This window comes from Tetrao urogallus (assembly GCF_951394365.1).
Source record: "Tetrao urogallus genome assembly, chromosome: 26".
Taxonomy (NCBI): Eukaryota; Metazoa; Chordata; class Aves; order Galliformes; family Phasianidae; genus Tetrao; species Tetrao urogallus.
In genome coordinates, this window is record NC_136839.1 from 2,576,291 (window position 1) to 2,592,236 (window position 15,946).

A 15,946-nucleotide genomic window follows, 5' to 3' on the forward strand; every position below is an offset into this window, starting at 1 on the left:
TAAGCTTTTCCTGAAGTAAATTCCCAGGCACCAGGTTAACTATCTTTGGTTTAAGGGATAGTAAAAATGTTACCAGCCAAAATGATTGGTGCAACAAAAAGCGGTTCTGCACGACTCCCTTCCAGCAGGGCTTTCTTCAGACCCAGCAGCCTCAGGGAGATGAACCAGGAGCACAAACCAACCAACACTGCTTTAATGCTAGGACAGATCAAGCCTTGGAAATCAAGCTCTGGATTTTCCAACGTCGGTGGGAGAGCCCTTTTCTCAGGCTCTAGAGTGATTGCATTCTGCTGCAACATTTCTGATTATCCTGACATTTAGCTAGAAAGACCTCCCTCGCCCCCACCCCAAAATCCATGGTTTCATTATAAAATAACACTATTCACATACTTTTGAATCAATATTTTCTGAACACCTTCAGATGCTGAATACTTAAGAAGAAAAATATATAATATAGCGAGCGCATGCTCAATGACACATGGCTTTTTGCTGGATTCATGTACTCCAGATATCTCTAAAGCCCTAGAAGTCTGGAAAACAGTGACCCACACGAGTAACCACTTGTAGAAAGCTGATCTTGAAAGCTGTAGCACGTTTCTGTTATGGAGAGGGTAGCTCTTCCAGTTCCCACACCGGTTCAGATTTCTTCCAGGTTCAACCAGCGAGACACTTCTTACATTCCCACTCTTGGGCCCGCAGAAAACACGCAGCCAGCTACAATTTCACATCAAGGTAACTAGGGCAAAACGCAGCTCTGTTTGGACAGCTGTCAGTAGAATAAACATTAGTCCAGCAAACAAAGGTATCAGGCACAAGGGCAGACCCTAGGTTCCTTGGTATAACTTCCCCAAAGGACTAGGACAGCTGAGTTGGCATTTTGAAGACGCAGCACCACAACGGGCAGTTGCAACTAGACCAGATGGAGCACTGAGAGCCCAGCAGGAGCTGCTAGCAAGGGAGGTAATTCAGTACTGGAGCTGTGCAAACTGATGTCTGAGCAGCTCTTCAGCAGAGGGTCTGTGCCTGGCTTCCACAAAGATTCGCTTTAGGAAGTCCCGGCAATGTTCTGATATGTGGGAAGGGAGCTGGGGGTTGGTTGGCTGGGTGGCAATTTTGAAAATGGCTGCCATGGCTTCGTACTCTGCCCAGGGTGGTTTCTCTGTCAGCATTTCCACAACAGTACAACCGAGGCTCCTGGAAAAGCAGATGGGAAAAAAGAAGTGAGAACCGACTCATACAGTAAAGCACAGTGTTCAGAGAGGACCTCCAGGCAGCCAACATCAAGGTACAGCTCTGCTCTGACATAAAATGGCTTTGTGCTCAGCGAGTGCCATGTGTGCATAGATTCTGAGCCAGATCTGCCAACTTTGCTGCCTTTACTACTGTCAAGCTAGCAATAAAGTGCTGAGACAGGGAGGCTGGTTTCCACTGTGGTTCTCTGTGAAATGCCATCTGTCCAGCTCTACTTTGCTCACACTCCACTCTCAGTAAGCAGTTGTACTAACAGTAAGGGTGCACATGAGAGGCCCCTAAAGGTGCTGCTGGACCTCAATGGTATTTCAGGAGCTGCTCATGCTGCTGCTGGGTTGCAAGGTAGAAAATGTACTTTTGAACTAAATAAAGTCCACCTTTATGAATGAATCAGTGCTGGTTGACCCCACAGAGCCATTTCAGCAAAATCCCTTTCCATTGCATTGTCTCAGAACATCCAGGTGAGAAAGCTGTCATCTCCACAAGAAATCAAGCATCCTAGACAGGCAAAAATTAACTGCTGTAAACCCAGAAGGCAGCAGGTTAAAAATGTCAGCAGAGCAGCTGCACCACCGTGTGAAGGCAAAACTCCTAGTGAAGTTAGTGGGGCTCTGCAGGGTAACTCAAGGCAAAAATGTGACTGTGAGGATGGACGTGGCTGGGCCACCTTTCTGCAGCAAGTGTGACACCAATGCTTTCACAAGAAAGATGGGTTTCTGTAGTACAACAGTGACCGTATTTTGCTCAAAAAGGATTAATTGCTTCCTCAAGGCCACAGATTAAGCAAAGGCAGATAGTGAACTTGAACACCCACTTCTGTGTTCTGTTCACATCGCTCCATTAAATAAGCAGGATTGCTGCTTCTGCCTTTAAACTAAACCCTCTTTTGAAGTGAAATACAAAGAAAAGACATTTTCAGAGGCAGACTTGCATCACTTGCCAAGACAAGAGAGGAAAGGAATTAAATCCAATGAATATGCAAGAAATGACTTTTTGACAACATTTAAAATCCAACGTGAAATTTTTACACTGATTTCCAGCCATTTAAGACTTACTAGAAGAGAGTACAGAAAATGCAAACCATGTGTGCTCAAGTGCTGGGGGTTTGCACAAGAGCAGGCAGGGATATATTATTGTTTAGACTGATTTATACCGTTTAAGCAGATCCGGTTTCTTTAAGATATTCAGCAAACAGCAGGAATGTTTTTCATGTCAAGTCACTCCAGCAATAACAAATAGCTCACATATTCTGCTGTTTAGGAAAAAGAAAATTGGAGAGGGGCCTGCAGCAGTGGCGGGAAGCCAGGTGGCTGCATTTGTTACGTCTTTGAGCCTCCTGGCCGTACGCTTCCACCCTGGGACTAAAATTGCGCTGGAAAATTCTGACCCCCCCCCCCCCCAAATAATTATTGGGATTGTAGCAACTGGAGCCCAGCCAACGGCAGCATCTCTTTGATGGGAATGGACTGTCAGCACCAAAAGGAAATCCACAACTCCATCAATCCAGGGGGAAGGGCACGTGTTCCATTCTCTCCCAAAGAATCCCAACTGGGAGACTCTGAAGAACTTAACTCTTTGCATACAAGTTAACTTCCAGCTATGCTTCCATTCACTGACTGTATGGGAAACAGGATAGGCCTTGCTTGACTGTGGAGACACAAACATACTTTATGCTGCTGTCGTTCAGCTTGGTTTTATAATCTTACCTTCCCGAGGCCTCCAAAACCAACATTTTGACACAGGACCATTTTGCTTTTTCCTTTCGGTAGAGGATATTTCCTGGCTATGCCAATAATAGCAGGGCTACAGTTTCCATTCACGCATACTTTAGATCACCTCTGATCTGGCCCATATCTTGTGTGTTATTCCAGGTTTGGGCATCTTTCCTTTCAGGCTTTGTCAACATACTCAAATTCTATTCCTTTCATTTCCAGTGTTATAAGCATTCCTCTCATTTTACAACAAAACGAATGGACTCTCCCCAAACAATCTTCAGTCTCTTATCAACATAAAGGACATAAGAAGGGTGGAAACCTCACGCCAGAAAGTCAGAGAATTAGCTATCAGCTTGAGGGAGGAATGAATGGAAAATTTTACCTACACATTAAATGAGCAGTAGTGTATTGACATGGCAAAGCACAGTCTGCAGTGGGTCTAGCCTTAAGTTCAAGCCAACTGCTCCAGTTCACCTTAAACTGCTCTCACTTTCGATCCAGACAAACTCTGAATTTGGATATACTGTTAACAGAATGCAAGCGTCCAGAAAAGTTGTAAATGGATCCATGGGCAGAAAGTTAAACCCTCACCATACGTCTGCTTTTCTTCCATAGCCCTCTCCGCTGATCACCTCTGGGCTCATCCAATATGGAGTGCCAGTGACAGAGCGGATGCCTGTTCCAGACATACAGATTGTCTGCAGCCGTTTGCTGGCCCCAAAGTCCCCAAGCTTCACATTCCCAGCAGAGTCACGGAGAATATTGGCTCCTGGACAAGAAGGAAAAAAAGAAAAAGAATAGAGACAGCTGTTTTCATGCAATCCAGCTGTTGGATCTGCAGCCTACAGAGTTGATATCTAACCCAGAAATACCCAGGCTCATGCTAAGGCTTTCTCCCTGTTAAGCCCCAGGTGACCTGCTAAACATCATTTCTTTATTTCAGGCTGTAGACAAGCCAACTGTTAATGGCTGCAAATGGGAAAACCTTCAGGGGAAAAACATAAGGAAGCGAAGGGGGAGGGGAAATGAGAGCTGAGTCAGCACTGTCATTGTTACACTGCCTGTAAACAGTTCAGACAAACTATAGAGGGCCCCTAGGCCAATGGCTTAGATAGTACATAGTTTGTAGAAAAGGATTTTATTTGGATACTGCTTTGATGAATATACCCAGCTGACCAGAAAGCAATGCTTAGCAGATGTATCTAATTAAACCACTTTGAACTCCTACAATAAACAAGTCAATCTCCACTTTACTTGGTCAGAGGTCCTGAACATGAAACGCAGAGGAAAAAAAAGCAAACTAAGAGGATACCTTATGTGTGGATACAAGCTAAGGCTTAGAGACATACACACAACAAACCTTCCTTCAAAGCTGCGATAGGATCAAGAACTCTTTTTTGCCATTATCTGGTATATGCCTATGTGAACTCGCCTGCTCTCCAGTAAAATTTGTGTTCTGAGATGGCTTTACCACTTCACTTTCCCACTGGGAGAGCTGAATTCAGAATAACAACACTTTCCATCCTGCACCCTGGAGACAAATTAACAGTTTGCTTTAGAAGATAGGTGTAGACTAGTGAATAATCCATTGGTAGAAAATCATTTGGTATAGAACACCATGTGAGCAGTATACAAGGTGTTATTCATGAATCAGCAGCTCATTTCCCTTTGCCAGCCCTAGAGGGAAGGCAATGAAGATTTATAGGCAGGAACAAGAAGATATTTTTCTTGCAGCAAGCAATGCTTCTGTCCCCCCAGAGCACAGAAAAAAAATTGTGTGGTGCGTGCCACAACTGTTGACATTAACTCTTCAGGAGACTGCCTGGCTCCATCAGGTTATACTGGGAAGAGGAAGACTAAAGTCTAATCACACAAGCTCTACAAGGAAGGTTACAGAGGTCTCTTAGACAGAGCAGGTCACAAGAGCCTGAGGTAAGCAAGACTGACAAGGCATAGGGCTCTTGCAGCAATTGTACGTTTATCAGCTGAGACACAGTTCTTTGGTCAGAAAGGAAATTAGAAGAGAATCCACAAGGAAACAAACGTGTTACGAGGGCAGTGAAAGTTAGGAGGCAACTTAACCTCATTTTGCTGAGGAGACAGAGAAAGAGGAGGAGTTGCAGCTGAGCAGTCCTAAGAACGAATTAAAGGCTTGCAGTCTTCCCTACTATAAACACCAACTGCCCTGCTCTCAGGCTCTGTGCAGGAAATATCCCAACTTCCCTCACCCAGCCCACAACACCCCCTTCCCTAAGGCCTGGTCAGGACACAAGACAAATGGATACTGATACAAAGCAACAGTTCAGAAGCCCCAACGAGGATAACGAATCCTTAACATTTGGTTTCTTTTTCTGAGTTCCTTTAGCACGTGGCGTATCCATAAATCACCAGCTGATCTCACCCTTTATGTCCCTGTGCACAATCATGTTGCTGTGAAGGTATGAGACTCCCTCGAGTATCTGGCGAGTGTATTTCCGAGTTACATTTTCTGTGAGAGCACCATATGCCTTCAGCTGGTCCTTCACTGACCCCTGTGCCAAAACCAAACAGAACAGACTGGTAAAGAAAAGACATACCACAAATCTTGCAGTCTCCATTCAATTCCCAGAGCTGAGACCATGTTATCTACCCAACCAGCACATGAAGGAATTCTGGCCCCTTCTAAAGCCTTTTTTTGTGAGGCTCTCAGAACCTCTTGCTCTGTGAAACCCCTTTTGAGAAAAGCAAGGACATTACAGCAAAGATATCTTGAGGAGTGTGTGTGCTTTCTGCATCCCTTCGCTGTGTTGGTACAAATGTCTGTGGATACAAGCAACAAATCAGTTCAGCGGACATATCCAGGTCGAAGGTTTCCATTTTGCAGGGTCAGTTTTATGCTAGTTTGCTGCAGTGCATGATTTTGCTAATTCAGTTAGCCCAATTTACAAGTTGGCTCAAGTTCTTTCAATTACTTTGGCAGAACGAATTTACACTGGAGGGACAGAACTGGCTTTAGTGATTGACAAAGAGAATGTATTTCAAGTACAAGACACACTGGATCGCACAGTTTAAGCAAAACTTTCGTCCCGACCAACAAAATCACTCATCTGCCTTTGTGTCAGCTCTCACCCCTGGCATGTACTCCATGAAGATGGTCAAGGTCTTCTCTGCTCGATCCCGCAGGCATCCATAATACTGCACAATACGTTCGTGCTGGAGGTTCTTCAGCAGCTGAATTTCACACTCCAGGGCACTCACTTCCTACGGACGTTGGAGGAGAAAATAAGGTTCCAGCCCCAGGAAATATTTCATCTCAATAAATCCATCCACGTCACTGGCAGGATGAGACCACTGCTATAGTGATGCAGCCTATTGCATGACATTGGCTCACCTAGCTCATGGGAAAGGCAACCAATACCAGTGCTTCATGTTAACCTTTGCTGTATAATAAGCTGGTAATAGTGGTGCAGAAATAGAACAGAGGCAGTATCATCTTTGAATTTACTACCAGAAAAAAACCTTTCTTTGTTGTCTTGAATCTGTCGGCTGTTTACTGAATGGCTTTAGGCAAGGTGACAGAAAGCATTCTTCAGGGACAGTACAGAAATAACCTCAGTCCTCAGCACTAAGCTGATGGCAGCGAGCTCTAATTTCAGCTATGAAAAAGGTCTAAACAGATCATTACAGAATGGACAGGAATCTTGCTGTATGAACCTGAACCCATGAGATACCTAGAATATGGGTGCTAAGAGCTCCTAACTTCTTTTCTCACCTAGTCCTGCACTGATTCGTGCTGATGATTTTATTTGGATCAACCTTAGAAACTGCTTCCCCTCTTATTTACTTCAAAGAATCTGCAGGCATGCACACGAAACTAATTCTCTGCTCTATTCTTGCCACAGACAACAGGGTATCATAGTGCAAAGGCAAAAAGGCTATCCAACAATTTCAGACTGAATCAGAGATGTTTGTTGCCCAGGAAAAGTATCAGGTTCTTGCTGAATCCAAGGAATGAGCAGGCTGTACATCAAAGGTGCTGGAGAAGGAGGATTTATGGAAAAAGGAATGATGGCTTTCCCCAAATTAGTCCCACTTAACTCTCTCCAGCCCTGTGTCACTAAAAGCTGCCAGAATTGCTTCTCTCACCTCAGGAGAGAATACAGCTCTTCAAGAGCAAGGAGCTGGCTGCAAGTAGCTTAATGGGACCAACTGATAGTTTGAAGTCTGGAGTTTCAGTGCCTTCAAAGTATGTCCCAGCCTGTTCTCCCTTGGCTCAGATTTACAGACAGATTTACAGCAGAGACATGTATAACTTACAGTGCATCAACTGAGGCCTTCTCTTGGCACCAATATTCCACACGAAACCAGAATAATTAAATCTTCATGGATTAGTTCTTTCGAGTCAAAGTGGATTTGTTTAACACAGGGAAACAGGGTATGTTGTTCAAACACTACAGGAGAACCCAACAGCCAACTCATTTGCATTCACTGCAAAAGCTGTTTGCTAGTGTATAATTTCAAGGTGCCCTTTCCCATCTCCGCTGTTTCTACTGCATTGTCATATTATGTTCCTATTAGCTTACAGTTCAGTTTATTTTGAGGATAAGGAGAACTCAGTAGTGGAAACAGGCAGCTCACAATTAGTACAACTGATGCAGGGACTAGCATATAAGCTAGGAAACGGGTTTTCTAAGCACACACACCTTTATAATAAATTATTGTCATTTAAAAAAGAGAAAAAGCCTACTCTTTCTGGATTTACTTTCAATCACACTCCATGTCTAACCAGGAACACAGGGCAGTCTAGTATTCCTCAAGTAACCTGGCATCAAACCAAAAAGCTGTGAACAGAGAGCCAAAAGCGAAGCCAGAAAATGGATTTTAGTTGCAAGCTGCAGTTAATAATACGGAAAAGTAATTTTTAAATGACTCCTATTCCTCTCCACATGACTTGAAACACTTGCACAAACTGAACAGTGATGCCAGCTTTCGAGGACAGACAGATACAGGCACATTACAAAGTCTGCAAGCAAAGTTTAGCAGCTGCAAAGAGAATTACCTTGCTTGTTTCAGGACTCTCTGGGTCAAACTGGACCTGCTTAGCTGCCAGCTCTCTGCCCGTGTCCACATCGTAGCACAGATACACACGACCAAAGGCACCCTGGCCCAGCAGTTTTCCTCGTCGCCAATTTATCGGAGCGCTTGGAGCTGAAAAAGAGTAGAAGTAACAATTCTTCTTTTTGGCTGTGCTGTTTGAAGACAGCGGCGAGCTTTTCAAAGATCAATTCCCACTGTAGAGAGCTTGAAGTGCGTACTTTGCAGATGAAGAAGTGGACATAAAAGGGACTCTCCCAGGATCAGAGTGGCAGAACTCCAAACTCAGATCCCCAGACAAGCCCCCGTGTCCCATTAAAAAGAAATGGTGAAACATTTTATAGAAACACACTACACACCATTTTATGTTATTCCGTAAATGGGCACGAATATGAAATCTGATTCCACCAGCAGGGTGGATTCTACAACATCACAACCTTAAGAGATGGAGCAGCAATTAAAACACGACCTTCTGACACCTGATCTGTAGTTACTGCATGCATTAGATGAGAAGAACTGGATCAGCCTTGTCCCATCAATTCCATCCAGCTAAGAACGGCTGTTTAGCTTCTGGGACAACTCGAAGGACATCCTTTATGAGCACCTGGCCAATTATTGCTTAGTCTGAGGTCCCTTCTCCTGCATGAAGGATTTTATTGCAAGGCTATTCCTAGAGCAGAAAAATTAGAAGTCATAATTCTCTACAAAATCTGGTACGGTAGGAACCATAATGTGAGGACAGTGCAGGTACCTTCATCACCAGCTGAACAATTAAGCCTAAACAATACACAAGAGAACCACGTAAAGCAGCCACCTCCAGCACCCCCAGCAGGAGGCTGTCAGCAGGGAATTATCAGCCCTTGTTCTGCTGTGCTGCCCAGCTTATTGTACAGGTGGCAGTCTCCTGACCCAGAAAGCCTTGAGCCCAGTTTTCCAGACTGCTCTCGATAACAAAGCATATTATTCAAAGGCCACTGCTGTAACTAACACTGAAAATGGCACTACCAGACACATGCAGTGCAATGCATCCAATTATTTTGTATATAACAAGAAATTGTAAAAACAAAAACAGGAACCAGCCATCTGGACGGTGAGGAAACGCAGAAGAGCTCAGAGATTAGCTCTGCCATGTCTAATTTAATCAGATTTACTGCCAATCAGTGTTTTAGTGTTGCTTATTCTGCTGGCTTTAAGTCTTTATTTTGATCTTTAAATTACTGTACGGAATGGCTCAAGTTCATTAGCAATGACTTATGCCCTATTTCTTTCTTTTATTATTTTTTTTTAATAACTTAAAGATCCCCAGACAGCAACTCAGGCATGTTATTAACATAGAAGCAAACCTTTTTACCAAGGAGCAAGTGAAATAAATACAGTCCTTAACTGGTAAAGTAACTGCAATACGCAAGCTTGACTATAAATGTTAATGTATTCAGAAAATAAGTTTGTCTGGCAGTTTTAAGAATCCCGTATGCCATCCAGATCAATCAACTTACACCTTTTTATCTCCTAGCTGAATTTCCAGTGTTTTCTAGAGGAGAGGCCAGTTCCCAGTGCAAGACTACATATTCTTACCTGACAACTATTTCAAGCACAATAAACTCCCAACAGCTTTCTTACACACTCACATTACTGTGAGCTGTAATACGATTTGTTAAACCTTACAACCAAAGTAGGAAGTAGCAGAAAACAGCTTGGTTACACAGATCTAGACAAGCTTTAATGGCAGTACTTGCCTTCCTGGACACTGCTAGACCAAGGATTATCACCAGCTTCTAAACGAACTCAACTGAGGAAAAAAATAAAAGACCTCTCAAAAGTGAGTCAGAGTGGTCTTAAAACAGAGCCACACGACTGCGTGGTTTGGAATGGCTTCTTAAAAATCCAGCTATGATCAAATTGGATCTGGAGTTAATCTCTAGCAGACTTTCTTGCCCGTAGGCCCAGCAGCCTTCCTCCAGCATCAAGGTGATCACTTACATTTAGTGGGAATGTTCCTCTCCTGCACAGCAAGGGCATTTTCACTGTCAGCACTCCGCAGGCGCCCCCGGGAGTCCAGGTACTGCAATGCCAGGCCCAGGTTTTCCCCATTGGTGCTTAAGGAACGACTTGAAGGTACCAAAGTGAAAAGATTCCCTTGGTGACGCCGTATCCGGGGAAACGTCCGCCGCCCTGGAGAAGAACAGTAACATCTCTAAATGACATCCTTACAACTGGATAGCAATGGCCAGAAGGTAAGCAGTGAAGAGAAATAATAGACAAAAAAGAAGTTTCGTTCTTTTCCCATGAAGTAGAATCGACTGCTGATCAGACAACACACATAAATCTAATGGATCTGATGTTCAGCACTGCTTTGGACCACTCCCCCAAAGCAGAAGGGAGATGTTTTGTAATGCACTCAGTGCAGTACTGCTTCCAAGCAGCCTTACGTGTCAACCTAAACAGAACTTGCCTTCCACAGCAAAAATCTGGTCTACAAGCTACCACACAAACACCAAGGCTTGCTAACAACCACACACAGAATGACTTTCTAGACAAGATGCCTGGACTTGCAAATAAAAAACGCAGACAAAGATTGTGAGAACTTGTGCTCCTTATAGAACCTGGAGAAATTAATTTCCATAAAGCCAATTAGCAGAGATGTGACTCTACAATGCTGGTATCTTCATTTTAAAGACTCAGAAGCACACGTGCATCGTGAACTAGGAAGCATAATGAATCCTTGAGGTAGGAATACAATGGAGCACTGCTCAACCCCACCACTCACTGATCAGCGTGGGTGCCTGCAATAAGCACAAAGTAAACAAAGAAATCTTCCCTTTGAAAAGGTGGCACCGTGCATGGTTGCAACAACTCCAGCACTACCTGCAAGGCCCAGGGCACTCCAAGGCTCTTCAGCTAGGTGTTGTGCTTGTCCCTGGAGGCTGCCATTGCTCCAGTTTCTTTTTCAAGACTGCAACAGAAGACCTGAAAACAACTCACCGTCATTGTAGTCCTTGTGCTGCATGGAGACGTTGTAGCGCCGCGGGTAGGTGCCACCTTTCCCAGCTTTGTCATAGATCTGATTCTCACGGTCTGAAAGTCGATGCAAAAAGAGGAGTGAGGCTCTTCCAAAAAGAACACGTTTTCTAAGGACAGAATTTTCCTGTGGCAGCAGAATTTTTAGGAAGGTGTAAGAAACAAATAAGCTCGGAGCTTTTTAATCAACGCATCCCCCGGTCTTCCATTTTTATCACTGCAGCAAACTTGGAGGCTAGCCAGCAGACAGCAGAACGTGTCTGGATCAAGTGCTCTTCATACTGGACACTGACATACCTGAGAACTCCTGTCTATTATCAGGAAAGCTTTGTGCCCTTGACATCCGTGACTTCCGAAATGAGGGACTATTAAAGAAAGAAGGCAAGAGTAAGTTTTGCTAGCTACTGCAGAGAAACCTGCAAGGACTTGAAAACACAAGCTAATACATTTGCACATCGGTAGCAGTGATTCTCACATCAGAGTCCTTGCGATAATTTCATGTTAAAACAAAATCAGGCTGAGCCCCTGACTGTTTCCCAGTGTGGGAAATCATCCTTTCTGTTCAATCTGTGCCACTTTATCAGTGGTTCTCTGCCTGTGGTTTGAGACCCAGTGCTTTTTTCTGCAGCCATGCAACATGGAAGGTTAAATCCAAAACTAAGAGGAAGAGAGAAACAGAATACTGGCTGTAGCACATTGCTCATGGGGCAGCAGAGAATGAGGACTGTTGTCCTGAGAGGTTTACAAGATGGCTAAGAGTTCCTGTCATGCAAACTTCTGTTCACTTTTCTCTCTACCAGCAGCAGATGAACATAACCACAAATGTTGCTGATAATACTGATCCCTCATGCTACTCCTTGATTAGCAGGACTCCTCAAGGCAAGCCTAATTACGGCTGCTCGTTTGGCAGCAGGCCTTTAGCATCTCTTAAGAGATGACACAAACTCAGTCTGTGCCAGAGCCACGTTATCTGCATCTTTTGTAAACTAGTGCAAATGGAGCGAGCCTTATACAGCTTTTAAGGCTCCCACACGAGATTCCTTTCCTACTACACAAAGGAAAACAGCAGCTTCCCCAGATGACACCCACCCCAACAAGAAACAATCTGGAATTTTTCTTTCCTTCACACACTGTAACTGCTTCTCCGTGACTCGATGAACTATGTGGAGGATGTGGATGGATACAAAACCAAACCTCAGGCATTCAACATAAAGGCACACACTACCTACAGGAATCAGCTTGGGAAATCGTAAAAACTTGCAGAAGTCCTAAATTACAAGTGCTGGAAAGCCACAGTTGCTATTCAAGCTAATGGGACCTATGGCTGTTCACCAACAGCTCCAGTTGCGAGCGCCCTTCCTTCCCTCACAGAATCAAAGACTGCAGGAGGGGAAATTCAATTCTGTGGATTTCAGATTCCCCAGACTGAGAAAGCGAATGGTCTTTGAAAAAGAACACTTCTCTTAGGGGGGGCCCATATATAAACATAAGTAGGACATTTCAGTTTATGAATTTCAGGTTATTTCAAATCGTTAATTTTATATGTGAAGCACTTAAAAATTCATATCCTTTCACATGCACACTTTAAATATTTGAAGGCAGCACTATTCCTAATACCTGCATGAGATGGGCAGCAGCAACAGCAAAGGAAAGGAAGAGAAAATCTAAACCATCAGACTATCAGCAGCAGCAAAGAGACTCCCCATTTATCTTTGGAATTAATACAGTACCTTGCAGAACACTGGAATTTAATGTAATGATATCTTTGTGTAACCTTAGAATAGGTTGTTTTTTTTTTTTTTTTAAATGAACAAGTAGAGCCTTGTCTGAATGATTTAAATACCTTGAAGCCAGATGTTCTCTGACTCTAGGCTCCACACAAACGGCACACTTCAGAACTCTATATTTATAACATAGAGCTAATCAGGCACCAGTTTGCTGGGCTGTTTTTGCCAGAAAATAAACCCACCTTAAAATGCAGTTAGTTCTTTTTAAGAAATATTTTGGGCTATAGGTAGGAAATAATTTCCTAGATCTCTCCAAGAAAATTTGAGATGGAAAACACACTTTTGCATAAGTACAACTGGCATATTGACTTTAAGCCCATGAATTCCTACCAGCCCATACATTTGTACCTGTCTGCTGACCTGTCCAAGGACTGACAGCTTCCTGACACCGAGTTCTCAGCACTGCTTAAAGGGTCAAGCATCTGCAACATAAAAAAAATCACATGGCAACATCAGTCTGATGCCTAAAAGAGCCTGTGCATGATGATTAGAGTCTATTACTGCTCGCCTGGAGGATGTCCAGTCGAAGAGGGAAGCTATTTAGAATGTACATTTTTCCTCTATCTTCCACATAAACCGTTAAGCATGTATCAAATTTGAGCCATTGCTTTGCTTTAGGTGATAAAGAACTCTGCTGTGAAAACGAAAGTAAATCAACTAGTGTGCTGGGTTCCATCCCAAGTGACTTCAGGAACAGAAGGCCTCAGCTGGTGCTACTGCATTGCTGTCTCCACCTGCAAGCTGCCCTTTGGCCTTACTTCCTACTTTTCTGAATGGAAACTGCAGTTTCAAATGCAAGAGGGTCAACATGAGCCTGATAATAGGAAACCTGAGCATACATGTGTAACACCACCAACACTGCAGGGTTCATTCAGAGGTGGGGAGACAATGACCAATGTGCACGACAACTGCTGCTGGCAGCTCAACAAAGGCACTGAATGCACACATCTAAAAACAAGCTTGATGTATGGTAAATCACAGAATGGCTTGGCTTGGGAGGGACATTAAAAATCACCTAGTTCCAACCTCCTGCAGCGAGCTGGCTGCCACCACCAGAGCCCCATCCAATCAACATCTCTAGGGATGGGACATCCACAACTTTTCTGGAGCAACTGTTGTGGTGCCTGTTCACACTCTGGGTAAAAAAATTCTTCCTAACATCTAACTTAAATCTTCCCTCTTTGGGTTTAAAACCACTCCCTTTTGCAGAATCACTATCTCCCTGTGTAAAAAGTCATTCTCCCTCCTGTTTATAAGCTCCCTTTAAGTACTGGAATGCTGCACTGAGGTCTCCTGGAGCCCTCCCTTCCTCAGGTAGAACACCTTGCACTTGGCTTTGTTGAACTTCATTTGGCTCATGTGGGCCAACTCTCAAGTCTGTCCATGTCCCCTTGGATGGCATCCCTTCCTTCTACTACATCGACTGCACTACTCAGCTTAGTGTCACCAGCAAACTTTCCATCAGCAGAGGGGTGGCCAGCAGGGTAAGGGAGGTGATTGTCCCCCTCTACTCTGCTCTTATGAGGCCCCATCTGCAGCACTGTGTCCAGGTCTGGAGCCTCCAGTACAAAAAAGACAGAGAGCTGTTGGAGAGGGTCCAGAGGAGCCACAAAGATGATCAGGGGACTGGAGCACCTCCCTACAAAGACAGGCTGAGGGAGCTGGGTTGTTCAGCCTGGAGAAAAGAAGGCTGTGGGGTGACCTCACTGCAGCCTGCAGTACCTAAAGGGAGCCTGCAAACAGGAGGGGAATCAACTCTGTGAAAGGGTAGATAACAGCAGGACAAGAGGAAATGGATTGAAGTTGAATGAGGGAAGATTGAGGTTGGATGTCAGGGGGAAGTTCTTTGCTGTGAGAGTGGTGAGGTGCTGGAACAGCTGCCCAGAGAGGCTGTGATGCCCCGTCCATCCCTGGAGGTGTTCAAGGCCAGGTTGGATGGGGCAATGGGCAGCCTGGGCTGCTATGAAATGTGGAGGTTGGTGGCCCTGCGTGTGGCAGGGGGTTGGAGCTTCAGATCCTTGAGGTCCCTTCCAACCCTGGCCATTCTGTGAAACTTGCTTAGAATGCACTCAATCCCACTATCCACTGATAAATGAACAAGGAAACAACAGCAGCTGCTAACAGCTACTGCATGCTCTAGGAGTGAAAAAGAGAGACCAGAGAGCAGCAGCAAACTCTTCAACAGCTGGATTTACTTTTCTTTACCCTGACCTTCATACTCACACACTGCTCGTTGGTTTCGGGGATGAATTCGCCTTCGCTGTTGATGCTGGTGTAGGAACCCTGCCGAGCGATGCGCTGCTGCCTCTCAGGAACGTACCCAGGAGGTGGTGAACTCCGGCCTGTGTTCTGGGAACCTGGGCCAGAAAGAAGGATGTGCCTGACTTTGGTGATTACCGAAATGAGGCGACGCATGCATGTACACAAAATCCAAATGTTCATCTCTGATGCTAGGCCTCTATGAGCAGCACCTTACAGCAGCTATGATTACAGCAACTCTGGAGTGAGCATAACAGTATGGATAGAAGTGGAACCAGGAGATGTGATGCAAAAAAACAAAATACTGAATGAGCACTTGTGCTACCATTTAAGACACTGCAAGAAAACTGCCGGTGAAGCTCCCAACAGAGCAGTTATTTATCTCTAACCTCTTCTGCTCAACCCTCCAGGCGTAAGCTCAGTACCTCAGGAAAGGCAGAGGACTTCAGAAACTCCTGGCTTTCTAACAGGGGCACGAACGTCACCCATATGCACCAAACAAATCACTTGTCAGAGCAACAAGCCTTTTGTCCTGGCTATAATTTCATCATCTACTTTGAGTGTCAGAACTCTCTTTCACAGTCATCATCAGCTGAGCTAATCATACTGATACTGTAAATTCAAATATCCCATGGGTGGACTGTCAACTTTGCAAACAACCCTAAAATTGGTTTTATTCTGTGAAATTGAAGTAGCATGACTAACTTGGGTGAGAACACACGGAGATCAACTCTGCAATTTCCCTTGATCAGATGAGATAGCTGGATGGACGCTTTGTGTGTTGAGAGGCCAAAAGATGAGAAAAACATTTTACTCATCTGTTTTGGTGCTGCCTAAGGAGAT

At 44.4% G+C, this 15,946-nt stretch overlaps 1 protein-coding gene across 1 annotated transcript in view; it reads right to left on the reverse strand.

Moving 5' to 3' along the window:
- Positions 1-965: 965 nt before the first annotated feature.
- MAP3K3 (mitogen-activated protein kinase kinase kinase 3) overlaps positions 966-15,946 on the reverse strand; it is a gene marked incomplete at both ends in the record, with an annotated part of 29,726 nt that continues 14,745 nt past the window's right edge. The window contains 10 exon segments of the mRNA XM_079547202.1: positions 966-1,194; positions 3,558-3,735; positions 5,368-5,497; positions 6,075-6,206; positions 8,005-8,153; positions 10,020-10,211; positions 11,022-11,114; positions 11,355-11,422; positions 13,205-13,266; positions 15,068-15,201. Coding sequence (XP_079403328.1) covers positions 966-1,194; positions 3,558-3,735; positions 5,368-5,497; positions 6,075-6,206; positions 8,005-8,153; positions 10,020-10,211; positions 11,022-11,114; positions 11,355-11,422; positions 13,205-13,266; positions 15,068-15,201 — 1,367 coding nt within the window.